Source organism: Chaetura pelagica, unplaced genomic scaffold (genome assembly GCF_000747805.2).
Source record: "Chaetura pelagica isolate M959 unplaced genomic scaffold, ChaPel_1.0 scaffold377, whole genome shotgun sequence".
Taxonomy (NCBI): Eukaryota; Metazoa; Chordata; class Aves; order Apodiformes; family Apodidae; genus Chaetura; species Chaetura pelagica.
In genome coordinates, this window is record NW_009953908.1 from 162,933 (window position 1) to 184,224 (window position 21,292).

Sequence of the window (21,292 nt, forward strand, 5' to 3'; positions counted from 1 at the left end):
TGGACATAAGGGTCAGTTGACAAAGGGGATTCTGGAGCCACAAAAACTGCTTTTTGTTTCGAAGTATCAAAAACTTAATCTAAAAAAAAGGTGGGTGTAGAATACTCCTGGGGGAGAAGGTTTAGTAAATGTGCTGCAAAAGAGGGTTCTGTAGCTGCACAGGGTGGAATATTTTGTGGGTATGTGACATTCTTGGTCTCAAAACTTGGGTAATGAATAACTGAGAGTATGTGATACCTGGGAGGACTCAAATACATGAGTTCTGAGCTAGATTTTATTTCTGAATTGGATCAGATTACACACTTTGGGAAGTTTGGGGCCCCATTTACCTCAGTGGGCCTGGGGGGGTTGGATTCCTCAGGAGATACGTCACTACAGCACAGTCTTACAGTGTAAAGGGAGGGGTTCAGTTTTCTGCCTTTGCAGAATAGCTCCTCTGGGACCAAGCTGAGCATATTCCATTTCCTTTAGATGGCTTATAGAATAGCTCTTAAATGGTCAATAACAGCATAAAATATAGTTGTAATTCTTTATGTTGGGTTTGAGTAAGAGCCTCAGTAAAAATCATGCTTTGAGTTCATGAAGAGGGCTAAAGGGATTTGGGCTATATTTAAATTTCTGATTCTCAATCTCCTTGTCTGACTCTGTCCTGTTGGGTCATAAGTGCTAATACAGATGCACAGATTCCAAACTAAAAGTGACACAGACAATCTAGCTTGGCAGGTAACCCTTTGCAAATACAAATAAACTTTTATAAATTATTTGACCATTGGTATGCAATTTCTTTAGTATTTAAATGAACGCCAGCCTTTGATAAATTTTAATTGTTACCAGAAAATAACCAATTAAATGAACGCCAGCCTTTGATAAATTTTAATTGTTACCAGAAAATAACCAAAAGTGCACATTGTTTGATTTGAGTTCCTGATCTAAGGAAAGGGACGTGTAATTTAACTGTAGAAGTTGTTTTTCCTCCTTTCCTTATTAAAATTGATTGTGTTACTGTGTGCTATTGTATCTTAGATGACAACCAAGGAACAAGAACTGCATTGTGGGCACAAGGGAAAAAACTTCTAATGAAGGAGAAATAGAAAAATCAGCATTAGGAAGGAGAACAAAAAAATCAGCATTAGGAAGGAGAACAAAAAATCAGCAAAGTTATGTTAAATTGACTTGTTATACAGCAAGTGTTTGAGTTTCTTCTAGCAAAGCAGCTGAATACTTCGGAAGCAGCTCCCACCAGCTTATCTTTTATCCCACATTTCATTTGGGAAGGACACAGTGGGAAGGAATTAAATCACACCTTAAAGTCAAAGGGGAAATTAAAGCACTTCCAGATTGTTCTGTTTATTCTCGTGGGACTTCTCTCTTTGTACACAAAGTCTTTTATATAATAATTTAAGTGACCCATCCCATCTGCACTGTATTTTAAATAGCAACATTATCAGAAAGAGGAAGGAGTAGGTGCGTTTTGTATGCATCTCATCATGTGTGTCTTTCTAGTGACTATGGCATGTTTTTCTTCATAGTTTACCTCTTGAATTCAATATACAAGATGGGACCATCAGTGCAGAAAGAGATGTTGTTATTCCTGGAGTAGTTAACAATACTGGCATGCTAACAATGCCTGAAAGGCTTCCCGAGTAACTGCATGAGAATGTACCTTCACTTGTTAGTCAGACCTCAAAGTTGACGAGGGATTCTTCGATGCAGATTGAAGAGCACTTCAGAAACACCAAAAATACTGTACCATGAATTACTTCGTAAGTGCTGAACACTGGGTAGCCTGGAAATAAGCATGTTTGTTCCTGAATTATTTGACTACTGTGAATTTTAATGATACCTTTGCATTTTAAGCCAGTTGTTGAATGGCAGGTGCTCACACATATAAATTAAAGTTATTCCACTCATTTGATTTCTTGAGAATGTTTGACACTTCCAGAGGAGATGGTGCTTTGGCCTCAGTGAAAATCAATGGTGAAATTCCAGTGGGGTCATACTGGCATGTAAAAGCAGCATGCAGTATGGCTATTTGTATATGTATCTTTGCATAGACCCTTATTCTGACTAGGAAGCCCTTCCCTCATAACTCAGAAACATTTTTTCCTCAAAAAATTATTTGAAACAAAATGACCTTTTCATTTGTGCTTTTGTTTTTTAAACTGTTTAATCAGACAGGGGTGGTTTTTTATCCATCTGTAATTCTAAAAGAGCTGAGCATGTGTTTTGTGTGAAAACATTCAGTATATGCATTACTCAGGAACTCTTCACTGTGTACATTAATTTGAGCACTCAGCATTTATAATTTGAGCTATGCAATTGCACTTCTGACTTAAATGGGACTATTTTCATTCCCTGCTCGATGACTCGATTTGTGCTTTATGTTTTTGTTTTCATCTAAAATCAATTTCAGCTGAATCTTTATCTAGACAAAATTGCAGAAGGAAAGGCATCATGCTTAAGCTACAAATTTGAAATCTACCTTCTGAAAGTGTATCCAATAATTCAGAGCGGATTAGAGAGGTCTTGTCCAGGAAGTGGGAGATTCAGGTTCTCTTCTCTGCCCAGAGGGCTTTAAACTCCAGCCCAGGCTCTGGCTGTTAGGAGCAGAGAGAGTGATGTTCATCTCCTCTGGCTTGAGTTGCTTTGCTTTGTTTACAGGGAGCACGCTCTCTGTCTTGGACTTCAGGAGAGCAGATTTCAACCTCTTCAGGGACCTGCTTGGTAGGATATCATGGCATAAACAGGGAAAATGTGGGCCCTCTGCAGAAAGAAACAGGAGACCTTGTCACACATGATATGGAGAAGGCTGTGGTACTGAACAAATTTTTTGCCTCAGTCTTACTGCTAAGGGCTCTGACAACACTGTCCAGGTCACAGAATATAAGGAAGATCCGCCTGCTGTAGAAGAGCAGGTTTGAGACCATCTAAAGAACTTGAAAGTGCACAAGTCCATGGGACCTGACAAGGTCCATCTGCAGCTCCCTGAGGAGCTGGCAGATGAAGTTGCAATGCCGCTTTCCATCATCTTTGAAAAGTCATGGCAGTCTGGTGGGGTTCCCACTAACTGGAAAAGGGGAAACATAACTCCCATTTTCTAAAAGGAAAGGAAAGAAGACCCAGAGAACTACAGGCCAGTCAGACTTACCTCTGTGCCCAGCAATATCGTGGAGCAGATCCTCCTGAAAGTTCTGCTAAGGCACATGGAAAACATGGAGGTGCTTGGTGGCAACCAATGTGACTTCACCATGGGCAAATCATGCCTGACAAATTTGGTGTGACACTTTTCCATGTGACATTTGACCAGGAAGATTCTTGGAAAAGCTAATTTACAAATGTGCTTTGAGTACCGAATACAGTCTTTTTGTGCAAGAAGGCAAAATGTCAGTAGTATTTTTAGGGGCATCACCGAGCATTGTTGTACAGTGATGCATATAGACCAGGCAAAGAGAGAACCTCAAACTGCAAAGACCCATTTATAAAAGTATTCTTTAAAATAGTGGATAATGTTGTTTCCCTCGGGCAGTGGTGCAGCTCCACTTGTTTGTCTGGATCCTGAGTTCTGCATCGTTCATTTTCTCTGTTTCCATATGTTTCAAGCGCCCAGTGAGCTCTTTGCAGGGCTTTCTTTCCAAGTGCCTGCAGAGTTTCTCTTGTGCCTGACTGTTTATTGCCCTCTAAGTATGGTGCACATCTTCAAAGTGTCTTGTTATTCATCCCATCTCCTGTTTTATGCTGAAAGCTTTTAAATATGTTTTAATGATGCATAACAGCAATATAATGAGCCTAATAGCATGCTATTGATTTTCATTTGAAACACTGACATTTGAACATTTCAATAGCCTTTTAACAGTGTGTATATTTAATGTGATTCAAAGACAAGGCAAATGCAGCACAATATCTCTCTACTAAAAAACTCCACAATCTCTATCTACTGAACATCTCCTCCCCTTGCCCACAATCTGCTTGTTGAAATCAGCCATGTTAGAAGTGCATAATTTTCAGTGTCTTAAAACAAGCAAGGCATAATCCTTGGTAAAAGGAAATAAAAATGAAAAACACAAAATCAGTGTTTTGAGACACAGCTTTGTTTATCTACTCTGATCATGATGAAGGTTTAATGTTCTACATCCAGTCAGTGCTGTCAGAGAATACAATGTGTTTGCTATGTAGGGAAGTGAATTGTCCAAGGATGCCCTCTAGATGGGAGATAGCTGAGTTAAGGCACACCCTAGCTCAGACAAGCTAACTGGATGGACTGAGAAACACAGAAAGAAGAATTAAGGCAGCAAACATACATGTCAACAGTTCCCTTTGGGAACAGTAGTTGCACCCTATGGAGGGGACTGTTTTCAGGAGAGGTTTCTGAGAAATCGGTTAGCAAGATGTGAAGCAGCCATACAGTACCCTGACTAGCCCATATGTGTGGCTACTTGCACACAATGCATAGTTGTCAGGCTGTACCAGCAATCTGTTTTCCTGTAGCACCTTGTTTTTTAAGTAAAAAAAATATTTTTTCAGTACTGTGACATGATTTTTCAGGCAGTATTTATAGGAAATGAATACAGGTCAAGTTTACATCAAATATAAGCCTTACCCTTCTGGCTTTTCACAGCATTACTTATATGCTTTACACATCATTTATCTGTACAGCCACATAAATGTGAGTGATGCTGTCAGGTGTTAGGAAATACAGTTTCTGCCCTATGAATTAATTGACTATAAGGTTATAGAGAGAGACACACACAGAGAGAAAAACAAAAGACCAGGGAAACAAGGAAGACTTATGCTTTTGTAAGGTCTTCAGTTCATTTGCTTCCCAATGTGCAGCTGTTGGTTTGTAACCACATGAACCAAGAGGACCATCTGAGTCATGACTCAGACTTTGTTGCAGTTGAGTATAATTAGACAGGGGTTTTGCTGCTGAGCTTAAAAAAAAAAAAAAAGCTGCTTTGATTACCATTTTGTTGAGATGTTTTTCCAATCTCTGTGGTTTTCTTTCAAGATTATGATGCAAATGATGGTTAAGAGCAACATTTCTGCCATTATGTGAGTGATTTTGAATTCTAAGATGCTTTTTGAATTAGTAGTAGTTCCCAGTGTGCAAGTTAGGCTGACATTAAGATACATGAGTCTCAGAGGTTACCTAAGAAATTCAAAACTGTTTAACAAGTAAGGTACCTAAGACAGGCATAGGCACATGTTTTATGATTAAAATGTAAATGAAGTTCTATTTCTGCCCATACCAGAGACACTTCTAACTAGTGATAGAGAGGATCAAGATCATCTTCATTTTGTTGACAAATTTGGAAATAGGAAAAATTGTCTGTCTTTATTAGATTGTAGTAATAGTTAGTAACCTTGCTGAAAGCAGTAGAGCAGAGCATGAGTTTTAAACCAGTCTGAGAAGAAATATCAGATGCATATAATTGTAGAGAAATAAATAGCTGTAATAATTTTATTTAAGATAAATCATGTGAATGGTCCCCTGGAAGGACCTAATGCCCTTGGCTGACCACAGAGGGATGGTAGAATGTTGAGCTCAGGTGTCTCATTTTCAGCCTCTAAGTTAAGAAAGGTCAATCCCATCCCTAAAGTGCTGAATCCCCTGGGGAAGCAAGATCAAGTTTAAAGCTGAGTTGAGGCTAAATCCCGGTAAAAGCCCCAGTTGTATATCTACAGCCAAGATACATGTCCCTTTCCTTACCTTCCAATGGTGCATTGCATCCCTTTTTCCCAGACTGTGCTGTTCTTTCATATTTTAAACATAAATTCTTCGGGACAAGGACTGCCTCTAGTGACAGTCCTCAGTATAGCATTTGCTGGGACTGCGAAGTAGCCCTGAAATGAAAATTCCAGCGACTCTCAGGAAGAAGGGGCTTCCGTGAATAGGCTGTTGAAGCAAAACCCAAAAGGTTCTGCAAAAGCAAAGGAGACAGACAAAACAACCACTTCTGTTCTGCCAACTTGTCATGAGGGAAGTCCTCCTCAGCTCCTGCTGTACAAACCATTCTCTTTTTTTTGATGTTATGTCTGCACTCCTGTCTCAGAATAATTAGAAGTTTCTAGAGGATGTGGAACTGTTTTGTTCCCTGTCTGTTTAGTATGACTGTAAAGCCCAAGACCACAATGCTGCCAGTTAATGAAACTGAAAGGCAGTAAATTCAAATCTTGTAAATAAAAAGCATTTTATATTCAGTGGACATAAAAAACCTTTACTGCCACAGACTGTTGCCAAGGCCAAGGTTGTAAGGAGGCATACAACATCTTCAAAGGTAGCAAAAATATCTAGAGTTAATGCAGGAAAGGAGAAATTTAGAAGGAGTGGAAGTGTTTCTTCAGCTTGCAGAATCTATTAATGACGGACGGGACCTTTTTGGGGATTCTTTCCTTTGAAGTAGGAGTCTTAGTCGCTGTCAGACAGGAATCTCTAGACCATAACTCTGATCAAATATAGCAATTTCCGTGTTGCTCACTTGCACCTGAGAGAGCCTGCTGACTTCAAAGCACACAAAGGGTTTGATCTCATCATCTATCATCAATGCAGAAAAAGTGCATTTGTTCTGTGGTGGTGTGAAAAAATGCCCAAAGGGCAGTTGATTTGCAGGCCAACAATGTATACACATGGGTAATGTGGTGTTAGTTTCGAAGACCCTGCATTTGTTGCTCTGCTGTCTTATGCCTAAAAGGATCCTAGGCTTTGAAATTCACACACCTCCTGCTCTTCCTTTTAATTCTTTACTCAAAATCCAGTGCAAACTTCCTCTCTCATCCTGACTATTTATAAGTATGCATAGGAACAAATGTTTTGTAAAGATGTGAGAGACATTCTACTTTATTCCCAGAGGCAAATAAAGCCTTTTATTTTTAGGCCAGTTTCCTAAGGAAATGAGACTGATGCAATCACATTGTCTGTTTGTCTGTCTATCAAATCTGTCCCCTTACCCCCTTCCCTCCCCCCATTGACTTCTCGCCATTAATCTTTTCCAGCTAGATCTGACAGAAAGACAGAATTCTTTCAAAAGTGCTAAATGCACATCATTTTTATGAAAATCAGTGGCTGGGCCAGAGGAGAGACCTTAGCAGTTCCTTCACTGGAGAAGTAATGGTTGAATCCAGCAGGTAGACAGCAACACGGTGGCATGTCACCTTATGCATGGCTGTAACACTGCCATGATGTGTGTTGTCTCCTGAAGGTGAAAGAACAAGAGGGACTGGGGTGGCAGTTTGGAGGTACTTCTGGAGGGGCTGTCCTGTGTGTGTACTGTGAAGTACTTGGCAGTACTTCAGGAGTGGGGAGAGAGATGGCACAGGGGAAAGGAAGAGAAGGAGTGGGGTTGTTGGACATGTGGGAGGCAGGGGACAGAGCATGCTTGGGACTTTTCTTTATATCTCAAAGGAACTGAATGCTAAGGTCACTTTATGGTGAGCTTCTCAGTGGTGCCTCAAGGAATGGGGTGAAAAAGAAATGGCAGCACTAGAGAAGTGGTCATCACTGGACTTACCATTACCTGACCAGTCTTTCCTGGGTAGTTCCTATCATCAAGAATAACATGCACTGGAGAAATGGGCAGGATCACATCTAAATAGTCATTTGATAAACCCTTTGCAAGCACATGTGCTGCCTCAAATGTAGAGTGCAGATTTGCCCACATACTAGGTTATGAGCAGTTTCTTGAGGTTTTCCAGTGTCATGAACACACCAAGTAAATTCAGACCCAGCCTGTCCTGTGGGTGCTTGACCATCTTCCTGCTCCAATGTAAGGTACAGCCCTGAGGAGCATGTGTGTTTCTGTGTTGGAGGAAAGTATGTAACTTAGGTATTTATTTACCTTTGATTGCAGTGATGTCTGGAAAATCATCCAGATGCCTGGAAAGCAGTCTGATGATTAGCTAAGATTAGAAGCCCAGTGGACATGATTTCATATTTCTTTTGAGACATGTATATTATTTTATATTTCAGCATCACAGCATTGCCCTCAGTGACCCGTATTTTAAGTCTTGGGAAATGGAAGTGCCTTGGAGATGTGTAGCGTGATGCGACATTTTGGGAGAAGGGCACACTTTTAAAAAGAAAAGCAATTTTGTTTTTTAAAAAAGCTTCTCCAACTTAGTTTGACATCTGCTAAAAGTTTCCAAACATGCTTATTGTGATGTTTAAGAATTATTTTTATTACAGAGTAATTGGTAAGATCATTTAGAGAGACTAAGCTTCCTTTAGTTCCTCTCTTCAACAATATGCTGGTCAGCAGATAATGTTTAAACATCTTTTTAGCAAAGATGTAAGGTCTCTCTGTAAAGCAGCTTCTTCTGTTAGGGTGTTCCAACATGTTGGTACCCTAAAAATCTATTTAGACCTGTGTTGGTGACATGCCTTTTCTTTAATTGCCCTATCCTTTCTCACTAAACCTGCTTCCTAAATTCTTTCCAGCCTAAATCTGAAGCATCTACAAACTATGGTCTTGCAAGGGATTCAGAACAGGCTAGTGGGTAGATATGAAAGACATACCACAAAAGCAGTGACCCTATCATGATGAACCATGTAAATAAGAAAATTCTACACACATACACACACACACTCACTGCTCCTTAACAAAAAAAGTAGTAGAGGGAGTAGAGTACAGTTTTCTTCTTAGATAAGATGACAGGGCAGGAATCTGTTAAGGGAGAATAAAAGTTTCCCGTTCTGCAAAGGCTTAGTGATCTTGGACACAGATCCAAATTACTGTGAATGTGGTTGGCCTTGGAGTGTGTGGGAAAGGAAGAAGGGTCAAGAAATACCTACAGCATGAAATTCTTCCTCTCACATACACAAACTATGATGCACACAAGTGTGCAAGCATGCTACTTACAGCACAGAGATATGAAACCATGTGCCATCCCTGATTTCTCTTGCTGTCCCTGCCTGTCACAGAAGACTGATGTCCTGAAGATGTAAAGGTGCAGAATACTGTGTTAACACAAATGGCACCAAGCACACTGGAATCTAAACAAGTTTCCAGGCTGGGCCCTTTTCGCCCATTCTCTAAGTAGTTAATATTAATTAATTAAAACTTCTCCCATCAGGTGATTTGACCTCAGCATATAACTTTGGGTGCCAGGACAGAAGATGGTGAGGTGGTCAAATAATATAGTATCAGGAAGAAACATTCTATTTGTAAGTATATTACTGGAAATAAACTGAGATCCTTCTCCAAAGGGGAAGCCCTAGCTTTCCTTGGGATCCTGGTTTCATGCACTATTCATCCTTTGCTTGTGTCCATAAATGTTTCCCTGTGATCAACCACCACCTGTAGATCTATGTCCCTGACTGCCAGTCATTCCAGCATTTCTTGCAGAGATCACACCAAGGACACAGACGTGCAGTCAGTGAGGTTGGAAAAGTAAACTCCCCCTCAGCCAGCTACAATTTCATGTGTATTAGCCACTGGAGCCTGTGGTTTGGCATCAGCAACCACAGCACAACTATCTTACTATCACAGCTTTAGAAATTGTCTTATCAACATGAACCTAAGGTTACCTAAGCCTGGTACAGCCATCCCCCAATTAGTACTGGTGACCCATTTGTGGACTGGTCCCCCTTCCTGGTTCATTACAGCACCTGTGGGTCAGAGCAAGCACTTCACCAGGGCTCCATGAAGGTGGTTTTCCCTGTGCAGTAACTTTATAGCTGCCACTCATCACCCCTACTCTAGATCTTTATATAATTTCACAACCCTGTGGAACCAGAGACCTCAGCTGGCGAGGGCTGAGGCAAACAGCAGCTGCCTCTCTGCTATGCCAGCAGCACTGTTTCTTTGCCAGGAACTATCACCGTCAATTAAGGGTTAAAAAAAAACACTGCTGAATTGCCCTTCAAGGCCAGAGCCTTCTGTGTGCATCCTTTTGAAATAACATCACAGTCCAAAACAGGGATAGCTCATTCAGTGATGCAGGATCCATGCCTGGGCAGCAGCTGGAGAGGACACAAGGGAGTAAATGCTGAATCAGAAGTATTTTATTTCTGGTAGTTAAATAATGGACTAGGAACGTCTGTAAGCAGGAGTTGAGAAAAGACAAGCTTCTCTTTCTGAAGCACACGATGAAACAGTTCCTTAGGTAGTTCATACCAGTGATGTTTTGAAGTCCTAGCCACTTTACTCCTCTCGTGGAGTTGTGTATAGAACTGTGAAACAAATGTGTGCTTTTGGACAGGTTTGGCTTGCCTGCTATTCACACCCAGGTATGTAAACCAGAGTAAATCCTACAGCGAGAAGCATGCAGAGATTTTTCTTGCTACAGCTCTGAATGTGTGACAGAACTGACAGCATCAGGTCCTCAGAATGCTAGGGCTGCTTCTCTAGACAAATAAAAAAAAGTGCAAAGTGCTAAAACCACTTGCTTAATTTTGCTTCCCTCATAAGTTCACTGATTTTTCCGTTTAGGTATATGAAGTGCCTGTGTGGATGTGCATGTTCGCGTATTTTTGCTGTTACATTATTTGCCTTTAGAAGATGGCATGCCCCAGCAAGCTCCTCCGTTTACAGCATCCTTCCTCTGGCCAGAAGGAGTTACTGCAGCTTCCACAAGCCATGCTGGGGCAAGGTAAACGTTGTGTCACATTGGCACAAAGTAGTTGGGCTGAAAGCTACTACAGGATAGTTTGGTAGCATGAAAATGTTTCTGAAAAGGCTCTTTTGTTAAGGTCCTGAGTCTTGCTGCTGGCAAGCTTCTGAGACAAGCCACTGTGTCCTTCAGAAGACTTAATCTGTGCCACAAATGCATCAGCTCACTTAAAACTACCACTGTGAGTACTACCTTATAAAAAGCAGCAGAGAAATGTCAATGCTGTACTTAGATAAATGGTTTCTACAGGAAAAGTGAGTTTGCTCAGTGTGGCTTTTTTATGATCTGAACATTCAGAGCATTTCAAACGTCTACTTGATCAACAGAGGAAGAAACCAACTCTGCATTTACACAATCTTGTGCTAATCTCCCTGTTCCCAGTAACTCTTAAACCTGTGGCTAATGTCAACCAAATGAGAGGGGCAGAGGCCTGGAAGAGGCAGAGCTATGGAAGCTCTATCACTATGAAGTTGGTGGAAAAGGACTCCACTGTGGAGTCTACCTGCATTTTTGCTCTTTGATCTCTCAAGTCTAATGAATTTTCATGCTCTCACTTCTTGGCCCCTCTGCAGATGTGCTGGACCGGCTGGCCTCAGTATGGAGGTCTTGGGAGGGAGACCAGGGCCATACTGGAAGGCAGGGAGCCAGAAGACCTTGTGGGAAGGGGAGACTGAAGGTGTAGAGGCAACATGGGAATCTGGGGGGGACAGTACAGTTACGGTGGCTGTTACAGTGAGGGAAGGCAGAGGGGAGAGGGGAAGCTGTTACAGGTTCTCCTGCTTCTGCTGCCTGCAAAGTCCTCTTCTTTGTCATGTGAACGAATGTGAAGATGCAAGACAATGAGAATTAATAAATAATCAGTAATAATAAGTGCTTTTCAATTCCAAGTGTTTTATAAACAGTGATGAACCTTCATGAGCTGGAGAAGTATTTAAGCTGTATTCCATTTTCCTAGATAAGAAGATGAAAGCTCTGGCTGAAGTCCAACGTTTTCAAAAGCAGAAACTACTTTGAAGAGCTCTCCTCAATACTCAGCACAAGAACTCCAAAGGGATTGATTTCACAGTTGTCATCATTATCAACTATACTTTTTTTGTCAACTATACGATTACTTCTGCAAAGGTAGGTCCAAACCTGTGCACTTAAAAGCAGCAATAGTTTCTGAACATTCAGGGTGTGCTAGCTTTTCTTGTGCTTTACCAAAAGTGTATAAGCAGAGGCTGGTTCATGAGACAAATAGAGATGTAGACAAATTTTAATTAGTCACTATTGCAGCATGACAAGAATGGAAACAAGGATTTTGCAGGCTTAAGACATTACAAAAAGGGCAAAGAAAAACAAAGATTAAAAGAAAAGACTTCTAAGTAAACCCATTCATCTGTGCAAATGGGAAGACAAGCAGAGCATGTTTTCAAATCTTTCTACATCTCCTGTAAAGACTAGGCAGATGGTTTGGGTGCATTTCTATAAGTGTGTGATGAATATTTTATTCCTGAAAGAAATAGAAAACATGGTCATGCATGAAGTCACAAGCCTTGCTGAAGTCAGGGAAAAACAACACAGGACTTCATTAGAAACCATGTGAATTGGTAATCCAGAGAAAAGAAAAAAATATATATTTTGTTTATCACAGTAAAATAAATTTAAAAAAAAAAAAAAAAAAAAGAGGAAAAGAGAGTTTGAGTTATTTTCGTTGGAATGTTGCATCTCCAATTTTACTTGTTCCGTGGACATATTTGTTTCAAAGACTAATTCTTGTTTGCCTACGGGTGGTGAAAAAGCCTCCAAATTCTGTTGTGTTTAAATTAGCCAGCAGCCAAAACAGGAGGAAATCACAGAGATTTCAAGCAGCATTTCAAGCAGTCAGGTAAAAGCAGAAATGCAGTACTGATCAAAAAGAGCAGGTTCAAACCCAGTCCTAGGCATGAGCAGTGTGGCTCCTACCTGGCAATATCAGTGATGTGCCAAGTACAATGTCAGCATAACCCTGAGTGTCAGATCAGTGGGAAGATGCAAGAATCACAACAGAAATGCTCCCTTGGAGATCACCAGCACACAAAAATTAGTAAAAAATTGCCAGGAAACATTATCTTTAAGGATACCTCAAAGGCACTTGCATACTATTTTCGTTGGAATGTTGCATCTCCAATTTTACTTGTTCCGTGGACATATTTGTTTCAAAGACTAATTCTTGTTTGCCTACGGGTGGTGAAAAAGCCTCCAAATTCTGTTGTGTTTAAATTAGCCAGCAGCCAAAACAGGAGGAAATCACAGAGATTTCAAGCAGCATTTCAAGCAGTCAGGTAAAAGCAGAAATGCAGTACTGATCAAAAAGAGCAGGTTCAAACCCAGTCCTAGGCATGAGCAGTGTGGCTCCTACCTGGCAATATCAGTGATGTGCCAAGTACAATGTCAGCATAACCCTGAGTGTCAGATCAGTGGGAAGATGCAAGAATCACAACAGAAATGCTCCCTTGGAGATCACCAGCACACAAAAATTAGTAAAAAATTGCCAGGAAACATTATCTTTAAGGATACCTCAAAGGCACTTGCATACACATTTAAAGACTTGTCTCAAAGTGCTGACACTTGCGTGACAATCAGGTTTATGCTGTGACACAGTTTTGTCACTCGTGCAGCTGCTGCTCCCCATGGGTGGTTTCAGACCCTCAGCAGGTGAACAGAAAACACTGGTTCCTCCCTGTTTCTTCTGCCACAAAGCAGTGCCCAGCCCTGGCAGCACCGGCAGCCCCAGCATGCTCACCCTAATGTTGCTTGACTGTCAAGGCAGCATGGAGCTCTATGAGGGGAGATGCTGACTCTTCCACAGCTGCCAGACAGGTGGGCAGGATTCACTAAAATGGAAAGCAGTAGAGTTTTATGTGGCTTCAAGCTGGTTGTAGGGTCGCTGTGTGCCCAGGGTTATGAGAAATCCCATGGAACAGGAGTATGGCATCAGATCCTGCTGGGTGTAGACAAGACAGAGACCACCATAACCTTAATGAGACCATATACTTTCATGTCATTCTCTTCTGCAACTCTTGTGTGCCTCAGTCATCTCTGACTGAGAAAGAGGCAAGATAATTTCACAATTTCAAAAGGGTTTTACTGTCCACAGGATGGATGTTCAAAGGAAAAACAGGGTAAGCACCTAAAGGAAATCTTTAAAACAACGAGAACCTCTTGTTCCAAGTGCAGCAAAGCAAAGTAGAAATTCTGCCAGCTTCCTAGGTGATACTTTTAGCAAAGGTGGATTGTACCCAGATCTAGTAAAAGATAGTTGTGGTAGAAATACCACTTCTCATCTTCATACGGAAACAAGATGGGCACTGTAAAGAATTCTGGCATGCTTTTGGAGGTGGTTTCAATTTGGTTTTGTCGTTTGTTTTGTTTTTTTTTCCAAATCACCTCACTGTAGTTGAACTCCTGAAGACTTTTTGATCTTGGAAGATGTTATGGTTTGAGGGGGCAGAAATGAATTTTATGGCATTGATGGGATGACCTCTGATGGCCAAGCCTGAGAGACACAAAAGGCATTACTTATGACCCTGAGGAGGTCCAGCAGGCAGAAGAGAGAAGGGCGAGATCACCTAAGTATTTTCTCCCATTTTCTGCTATTCTCTATAAATTCCAAAGGGGTGGGAGAGAGGTATCTTGGCTCCTTTCTCTCTTCTAGTGGACATATTGGAAGGAGTCTTCTTGCTTTCTGTCTTCAGCTCACCACGTGCTCTGCAGAATCTGACTTCATCTGTTGCTGAGAAGAGTCCTGGCCCTTTTTTCCCATGTCAGTTCTGCCACAAAGGACCTTTTGACTTTTATATCAGCTACCATTAACAATGGGTTTTGTTTATATATATGTGTATATTTTTCATTACTTCCCCAATTGTTACTATCCCTTCCCTGTTTCATTAAACATTTTCTAGTTCTAATTTCCAACCTTGAAGTCTCTCTTCCTTATTCTCCTTTTTATCTTCCCCTGGGAGGGTGGTGGGGGGCAATTTTGTTCCCTGTGTTTTGGTTTGCCCTGACCACTAAACGGAGACAGAAGATGAATTAGAATGGGGATTTTGCATCAGGAAACAGCCCTGGAGGAAGTTGCTGCTAACACTGGCCACTCCACTTCAGGCTTCCTTTGAGACTGCCTCGCACGAGTGAATGCCAGCAGCTATGCTCTCAGTAGCGTGTTAGCGCAGAAATACCTTTTTCTTATCAAGGTCATTTGCTTTCACTGCTGAAACACCACTACAAAAAATGACAATTAAAAAGTGGGCAAGTCAAAACCTCCATTTGAGAAGTTTCGTCGTCTTTGCGCTGGGCTTTTCACCTTGTCACAGGTTATGGAACCTTTGCACCTTTACTTCTGATTCTGCCACCTTTGTTCTTGACACTGCTAATTTGCTCTGTTGTTCAAGATCTTGTATCACCAAGTATATTTCATTACATTCCAAAAGGTATAAAAAGCACTGGCTGCTTGCTTCATTCTCCTGAAAGAGTGCCAATGCATTTTAGGAGGCCAGCCCTTCCATTCCCACTACACTATAGCAACTATGCCATGCCAAAAATAAATTGTATTCTTGGAATGCAGGTTCTTATATAGGGTTGCACATTCCTCTCCTTTTGTACCAGAATAGTTGTAGTGTCTTACTTCAACATCAAGCTGGGTAATACATAAAAGCCCCAAGAGGATGTGGTCTATCCATATATGTGTTGGAGAATGAAAATGCCTTTGAGACAAGGGGTCAGGACCCTGGAGGATGGGCAGGTTGAACTGGAAGTTGAGTGAGACAAGAAAAATGTTTGAGAATTACTGCCTTAAACCACAAGTATGTATTACTTTAATTACATGTCCTGAGAGGAGCTGTCTTAGCAAATGTTTGTCAAACACCTTGAAATGTGATAGCCCTTCCAGTGTCACTGTACCTGTGTGGTTCCCAGAAGAGGTTTGGCAGTCCTAAATTGCAGAAGTGGGTTTTGCAACTGGAAGTCAGGGAGGGATACTGGCAGTAAAACAAGAAGTGGAATCAGCAGCACAAACACTTTGGATATTACTGTCCTAAATAGTTCATCAAAAGACCTAGTAGTTGAATGCGTGTAGCCAGCTGAAATATAAAAATGCACATTAGAATGTTGTTGACAGGGAAAAAGCTGTGAAATATTATTGTATAAAACTTTGAGTCAATACCTCTACTGTGTTTTTACAGTGTTGTCTGTAGCTTAATTGCACTTGCTCCTGATAGTGTATTATATCTTCTTATATCTTCATTATTACACGGGCATTAATTTAATCAGAGATAACAAATTAAATATCTGGAATTAATTACAGGTCATAACAGTTTTGTTACTCTACAAGAGCAGGCAGGAAGACAAAAACATGTGGACCTATAAACATTAACTGGCTTTTGCAATCCAGTCAGTACAGGAGAAAGACAATGAAGACGATGTTACTTGGAAATGTAGCAGAGAATGCTCAGGCATTTCCCCGGCAGTTCTTAGCATGGAAGACTTTGACTACCTTTGCCATACAAAAGGTAAATAATTGCTTTTGTAGATGCCAGGGATCTGGTATGTCTGGCAGGAGGGGTTTTTGCAGTGTGGTTTCAATGGAGGCATGTTGCCAGGAGTTGGGAGCTGCGTGTGAATTACCGTGATTTCCCTTTGGGCCCTCTTGTTTCTGCCAAATCTGAAGTGGACTTTCTGCAAGTGAGAAGCAAACATGGCCTCTTTCCAACAGGACAATGTCTGGGAGGGTGTCTGATGTGAAAAACCTTGCAGAGGAGGCTTTCAAAGCGTCTTTAAAAATCCATTTCTTGTAGGGAAGAAATTCACTAGTTGGGCATAGGAGGCAGAGTCATCCTACTTGGTTGCCTAATATTTCTGATCACAGAGTTATATTAGAAAGTAACTCATCTTAGACTATTTCTAAAATGCCTCTTGTCCCTTGGTACACTACTGAGCACAGCAAAAACCTTACCAGTCAGCAGGATTTGCTTAATATTTAATCTAAACATTCCTTTTTACAAAAAACCCAACCAACCAACAACAAAAACAACAAAACAAAACCACAAAAACAAGCAAACAAAACAAAACAAAACCAAAAAAACCCACAACCCAACAAAACAAAAAAACAACTAACACCAAAAACCCCTTTTACTGCTTTTAGTGAAATGCTTTTTAAATGCAATAAATACATCATCATCTTGTTTGTGCTGAACACACTGACACATGTGGACAGCTATTTTGTGCTGCACTTCAGCTGTCACTTTCAGCCGAGAAACACATATATCAGACCCATCCAATCTGAGCTTGCAAATCAGCTTTCTACCCTTAGTAATTTCTGATGTTCTGTTCTTAAACTGCCTCTGCTAGATCTACATCCTTCAAGCACTGAATTACTCTGAAATTAGCATGATATATTAAGAATGATCGATCCCTTTGGGCTTCTGTAGAGGAGAGCTGTTGTCTACCTGGTTTGTGATGGGGATTTGTCTCCGCAATGCGGAAATAAAATCCTGTGTTACATGGGAAGCCTGGTGGTCTGAGCAGTGAGGGATTTTGAATCTTGAGGGTCCTCACAAGTGTGACTGTGCCTGGGAGCAGTGTGCTGAGGGCTTAAGGCTGCTGCTGGGTGCTGACCAAGTGTGTCACCACATCTGCTCCTTAGTTCAGGGTAGGTGGGAGATAAGGTCTTTACAAAATCCAGCCAGAAATCAATATGGAGAATCTGAAGACTTGTGGCTTCAGTTCTTCAGAAAAATCCTTTCCTTGCTGTCAGTGATCCATGGTTTTTAGCTAGGGGGCTGTGGGCCTTCACATTAGCTGGTGGCTTCAAGGGGACATGCCACTAAGAAAAGCAAATGTCTTGATGCCTGCTGACAACTGATCTACAGGATGCTGAAGCTGTAGTGGAAAACCTTGGAGACTGGAGAAGATAAAGGATTGAAAACAGCAGCTGTTGATTAACCTCTCTGAGGCTTTTTTTTTTTATTGTTGTCCCCTGGAATAAGTATACTTTAGTTATTTGTCCCTATCTGTATTAGCCAGCAGTTTGAATTTCCAATGTTATGTTTGCTAATGTGTATTATTTCCCTAGCACTCTGCACATTATTTCTCTGCACTCATTGCTGCCTCTATCCAAAATCAGGATCATCTGGGAGTTTCATCATCTGTCTCTTTAATTAGCTCACTGATTAAGGCTTTTTCAGACACTAAGAAAGACACAAGGTAAAGACTCAAAACTGGCAATGATTGAACTGTGCACCTGCAGAATGCTAGCCAAATTCCAGCAAATTTGTTGCTATGGGTATAAGTAAATTAAGCTTCAGCATTAGGCTCTCATTTCATAATAAATTTAAATTAATTTCCCTAGTCTGCCCGAAAGCTCAGTCTGTTTCTTTCCCCCAGCCCAGGATATGCATTTTCACCCTAGTTTTCCTCCACTAACAACATGAGTAAAAAACTAACCAATCCCAAAATGCTTAAATAAATATGAGATAATTTTTTACTAGTTTAGATAATGTAGTTAGTTAATTCACTGTGAGAGGTCTGGTTGGGGCAAAATGGATAACCTGTTTTGGTGGCAGCTCATACATGTATCAACTCCAGCCATACAACTGCAAGCCTCGGAGTCTATCCTAGGGCATTGCACACTCTCCTAAGTATGTTCCAGCATTGCCAGACCCCCTCCATGAAGGCTCAGGGGGTTTGGTGCCCTCCACAGAGTGCCAGGCAGGCAGGAGGCCCTGGCCACCCTGGCTGCCTGTTTACTGCCCATGGAGGCATCGTGTTTTATGCACATGCAGAATCCACCTTCCCCAAGCATCTCAGTGATATCAGAATAAAAATCACATGTGTGCTAGATGGGTGAAAAAGATGAAGCTGTGTGAAGTTAAAAGGGCCTGGCCAGGGCTGGGAGGGCAGACAGTGACAAAAACAAGAAGGGATAGCGAAGTTTTCCCCGTTCCTCCCCCCCTGCACCCTGTGCAGTCTGTATTTCATCTCAAGGATGCTCAGGGTCTCTGCAGTTTATGACACTCCCCACAAAATCACTCTTTATTTCAGGTACAAGAGATGTACCCTAACACAGCCTGAATGTCAGACTCTCTACCTTGTGCTATTTGGTACTGAAATCTCAAAAAGATACCTAGCATCAGAAATAACCCAAACACAGTCATTTCAGAGGGCATGTTAAGGGTGGCGTAAGGCCAGAAACCCCATTTTCTTTCAGTTCTTTCCTTTCAAATACATCTTCATTTTTTTCTAAAGCTTTTTTTCTCCTGCCTATTAACCTTAAGTACCTTCAGGCAATTGAGTAGGATAGTGCTATCTTTCCTAGACTATATCAGAGACCACGTGAAAATGTGTGTAAGCTCTCACAGCATCCTTTTAAAAAAATAATAAACTATTAGATTCCTGTTCCCCCTGATTTTATTTAGCTCTTTACACACCAGCATTATAAAACTATTGCCCCACAGGAAGATGCCAGACAATCCTCTGATCATCCAAATCCTGTTCACTACTGGCTGTGGAAATAGTACAGTGCTGCAGGACTTTCTCCTTTCATGCAAACCTTTTGTTAGCTGTTGGCAAAAGCTCTCCAGTTAGCAAGCAGAGGCTGCGCCTTTTGGTCATGAGACATACACGTGTGGGGTATTTTACCCTTGCTGATTTTTTGGTTAAATAATATAATAAGCAAGTTCAACTTCCTTCTGCAAGCCTTTCTGATCTTGATATCAGTGCTGAAGCGGTGGTGTTATTGCTTCCTCATGCCTGCGGCTGCCCGCCTGTCTGAGGGCAGGGGTAGTGCAGAAGAGCCAGGGGAAGGGTGTGTGTGAGCAGTCCATGGCCATGACACAGCCCAGGCCAGGGACCATACCTGGCCTCATGGCGTGAGAGATGAGATGCATGCTAAATGGGCAAAGTAACTCTGGTGGGTTTGTGTGTCCTACTGACTTCTGTAGGAAAGGAGTTGCCAGGGCAGTGGAAACGGTGGTATCGTAAAATTCATGGGTGTTTTGGCAGCTCGGGATGTCAGGGAATGCCATGTGCAATGGCACATTGAGAAAGTGCATTCCTACTTTCAGTAGATTTGAAGTGCTTATTGCAGTAGATGTTACAAAGTGCTTTGTCTTACTCTGTCATCCTGGATCCCTCTTCTTATCCAACCCTCTTTTTCCCCTCTGAAGTATTTTCTCAGAGGCTCTTTGTTGATTTTCTTCCACTAATTCCATGTACTGGAAAAACTGCTTATTTAAACAGCATGAATACTACCATTTTGACTGAATGACTGTTGAGGCAGCCCTGATGTGGTGATGCATGACCTGAAGCCCGTGACTGACACAGTTCTGTGGCTGGGGTTCCACCAGAAGCGTGTCTCAAGGTGCAATTAACAGAAGCAAGTGTGCATGACACCAGATCCTGAAACCAACTGCTTTACTGCTCAATCTCAAAAGCACCTCGAGGGTCAGCAATCTGCCTGGCCCTCTTCTGCATTACGTCTCAAATAACCCTGCCCAAAACCCAAGGTTGAATGTAAAAAATGCTCCAAAACCAGCAAGTGAAATGAGTATTTGAATGTTTGAAAAGGGAAGAAATATTCACCATCTTACTTGACTGAGAATTTCAAATGTCAAGACTTACATGTCTTTGGATTGTTTTGGGGGGAGGGGAAACCTCTGAGCTATTCTTATCCTGGAAGAGCATTTAAAATAACTCCTTCTTATACTCTCATTAATTTTTAAAATCATTGTTATGTGGTTGTCCATCATCTCCTCCTTTTAATAGCTTTTATATCAGACAAGTAGTATACTTCCATTCTATGTATGGAAATGAAATAATTGCTTTACACTGCAATTCTATAGAACAGAGCTCACACAGTGTTGAGTAGATTGCAGCTGAGTACAGAATTTTGCCTGCTAAATGTTCCCACTGGCAGCTGGAAACCAGTCCACATGGTCACCTTCCAAATCCCAGTTCATAATCACTGCTGGCTGGGCCAAGTAGCTCACAGCAGCATCAGCCCCTTTCCTTTCAAAGAGCTGGGAAGCTGACAGCTCACTCACAGTGGCTTGGTAAAATGAAGCTAAGGTCTTTTTCTATAAGCAACATTCTCTACTAAGAGGGATCTTTTGCCCAAATGTGATTGACCCACCAGTGACTGGGGTCTTTAATCCCAATGAAGAGAGTGTGAGGTTTAGCAGCTTGCTACCATAGTGGTTCTAAAGAATGATTTCATGTTTGCTGAATGTGACTGAAAGGACACTGGTCACGTTTTAATGGCAATCCGGTCTAATGAAGATGTCAAACACAGTGTCAGAGGATTAGCAATGGAAGGTGCTGCAGCAGTCACCCTTGGTGCCCCTCCCTGACCAACTTACTGACAGCTCAACCACGAGAAGCGCCTGATCATTTCTTAAAAGAAAATAACAAAACACAACAGCCATGTCAGATCCAGATCCACACTTTTCCTTGGAGACACGAGGCGCTGGCATTCGAACATCAAAGTGAGCTGCGGGCTCACGCTTCGATCTGCGACTTAAGAAGAAAGCAGGGGACTCGAATCCCCCCCGCCGAAGCCCAGGCACCCTTTCCTCACCCTTCCCTCCCCGCCACCCCCTAGAGCCCCGTGGCGGGGGTCGGGACACAGACCCAGGGATGGGGGTGGGCACCTCAGAACCGGGCGGGCCGGAGC

At 41.7% G+C, this 21,292-nt stretch overlaps 1 protein-coding gene across 1 annotated transcript in view; it reads left to right on the forward strand.

Annotated features, from left to right (window-relative positions):
• Positions 1-10,493: 10,493 nt before the first annotated feature.
• TBC1D8 (TBC1 domain family, member 8 (with GRAM domain)) overlaps positions 10,494-21,292 on the forward strand; it is a 66,504-nt gene continuing 55,705 nt past the window's right edge. Inside the window, exon 1 of the mRNA XM_010001434.1 lies at positions 10,494-10,584. Within this exon, the coding sequence (XP_009999736.1) occupies positions 10,494-10,584 (91 nt within the window). The remainder of the gene's footprint in view (positions 10,585-21,292) is intronic.